This window comes from Aplysia californica, unplaced genomic scaffold (genome assembly GCF_000002075.1).
Source record: "Aplysia californica isolate F4 #8 unplaced genomic scaffold, AplCal3.0 scaffold00012, whole genome shotgun sequence".
Taxonomy (NCBI): domain Eukaryota; kingdom Metazoa; phylum Mollusca; class Gastropoda; order Aplysiida; family Aplysiidae; genus Aplysia; species Aplysia californica.
In genome coordinates, this window is record NW_004797282.1 from 740,270 (window position 1) to 741,552 (window position 1,283).

Consider the following 1,283-nt stretch of genomic DNA (forward strand, 5'->3'; position numbering starts at 1 on the left):
TCATCATCATCATCATCATCATCATCATCATCATCATCATCATCATCATCATCATCATCATCATTATCTCATCTCTTCAGCAGCACCCACGTGCTAAAACTGCTCTGACCACACCGTCAGCGCCACCACTTGTATTCTCCTACAATTACCAATACTGCTGCTCCAGCAGCTAATTTTCATGTTGCCTATTTCTATCCTTTGGCGATGTATAATAATATAATAATTTTCAGGACGAAATTGAAAGTGGTTATCATCGTTATTACAGTCGATTCCGCTTATGTTGAACTCGCTTGAGTTGTTCTTTGGTTAAATTGATTTTTTCCTAGGTTCCTACATCTGTTCTTTACAATTCTCAACGATTAAGTTGAACTTCGGATGAACTGATCTTTTTTCTCCACTCCCCTGACGACATCAACTCATCTGTAGTTGACTGTATATTGACCAGGATTTCAGGTGCTGAGTAATTTGACTACTAAAACCGCTTTGGGATTTGTTTTCCCTCCGCTGAAGAATTGTCTGTCCTCGTTCACAGAGACAACGTGGCTCACATTGACGACAAGTACATGGATCTGGAAACAAATCTGGCCATCATGAAAAACGTCACGTCTGCCATTAATGCCAGCTTCCCATCAGTTCCTGTTTATCCGTCGCTAGGCAACCACGATTTTTACCCCCACGACCAAGCGGAAGCGAAGACAGACCGAATGTACAAGTCAATGGCTGCGATGTGGGCGGGATGGATCAAGGACCCAGAGCAGATAGACAATTTCCGCAAAGGTGACAATGTCATGTTTTTGGAAAAATTCAGAAGTTGGGTGTCCCCAACACTTATAAAGAACATTCCGTCACAGTCGTGGTTGTTGTGAACAAATGGCCTAAGTCATTTTTTTAAAGTTTTGAGGAAGCTAAAGGAAAACAGCAACAAAACAACGAGAAGTTCTCAATTCATTGAACAAAATGTATCACTAAGGTCGTTTTGCAATTTCTTCAATTAAAAAAGAAAAGAATATAGGCCCCTATTGGCACTTAATAAAAAAAAAGAATATAAAAACATGGAGTCATTACTGAAATCAATTCTTTATCATAACACACATGGCTTAAGTCTGACCATGGCCATTTGTCCCGCACCATGACAATTTGGCCCTTGTTGGTGTAAATTTAAATTTTCTTCTAAATCAAACTCAATTTTGACCGTGGACCATTATGCTATTGAAAAACAGGCAAAAACAGGCAGAGAGAGAGAGAGAGAGAGAGAGAGAGAGAGAGAGAGAGAGAGAGAGAGA

The 1,283-nt window shown here is 40.0% G+C and overlaps 1 protein-coding gene across 1 annotated transcript in view; it reads left to right on the forward strand.

Annotated features, from left to right (window-relative positions):
* The window catches only part of LOC101855158 (acid sphingomyelinase-like phosphodiesterase 3a), a gene marked incomplete in the record, with an annotated part of 19,913 nt that overhangs the window by 13,117 nt on the left and 5,513 nt on the right, over positions 1 to 1,283 (forward strand). Inside the window, 1 exon segment of the mRNA XM_013083954.2 lies at positions 533 to 777. Within this exon segment, the coding sequence (XP_012939408.1) occupies positions 533 to 777 (245 nt within the window).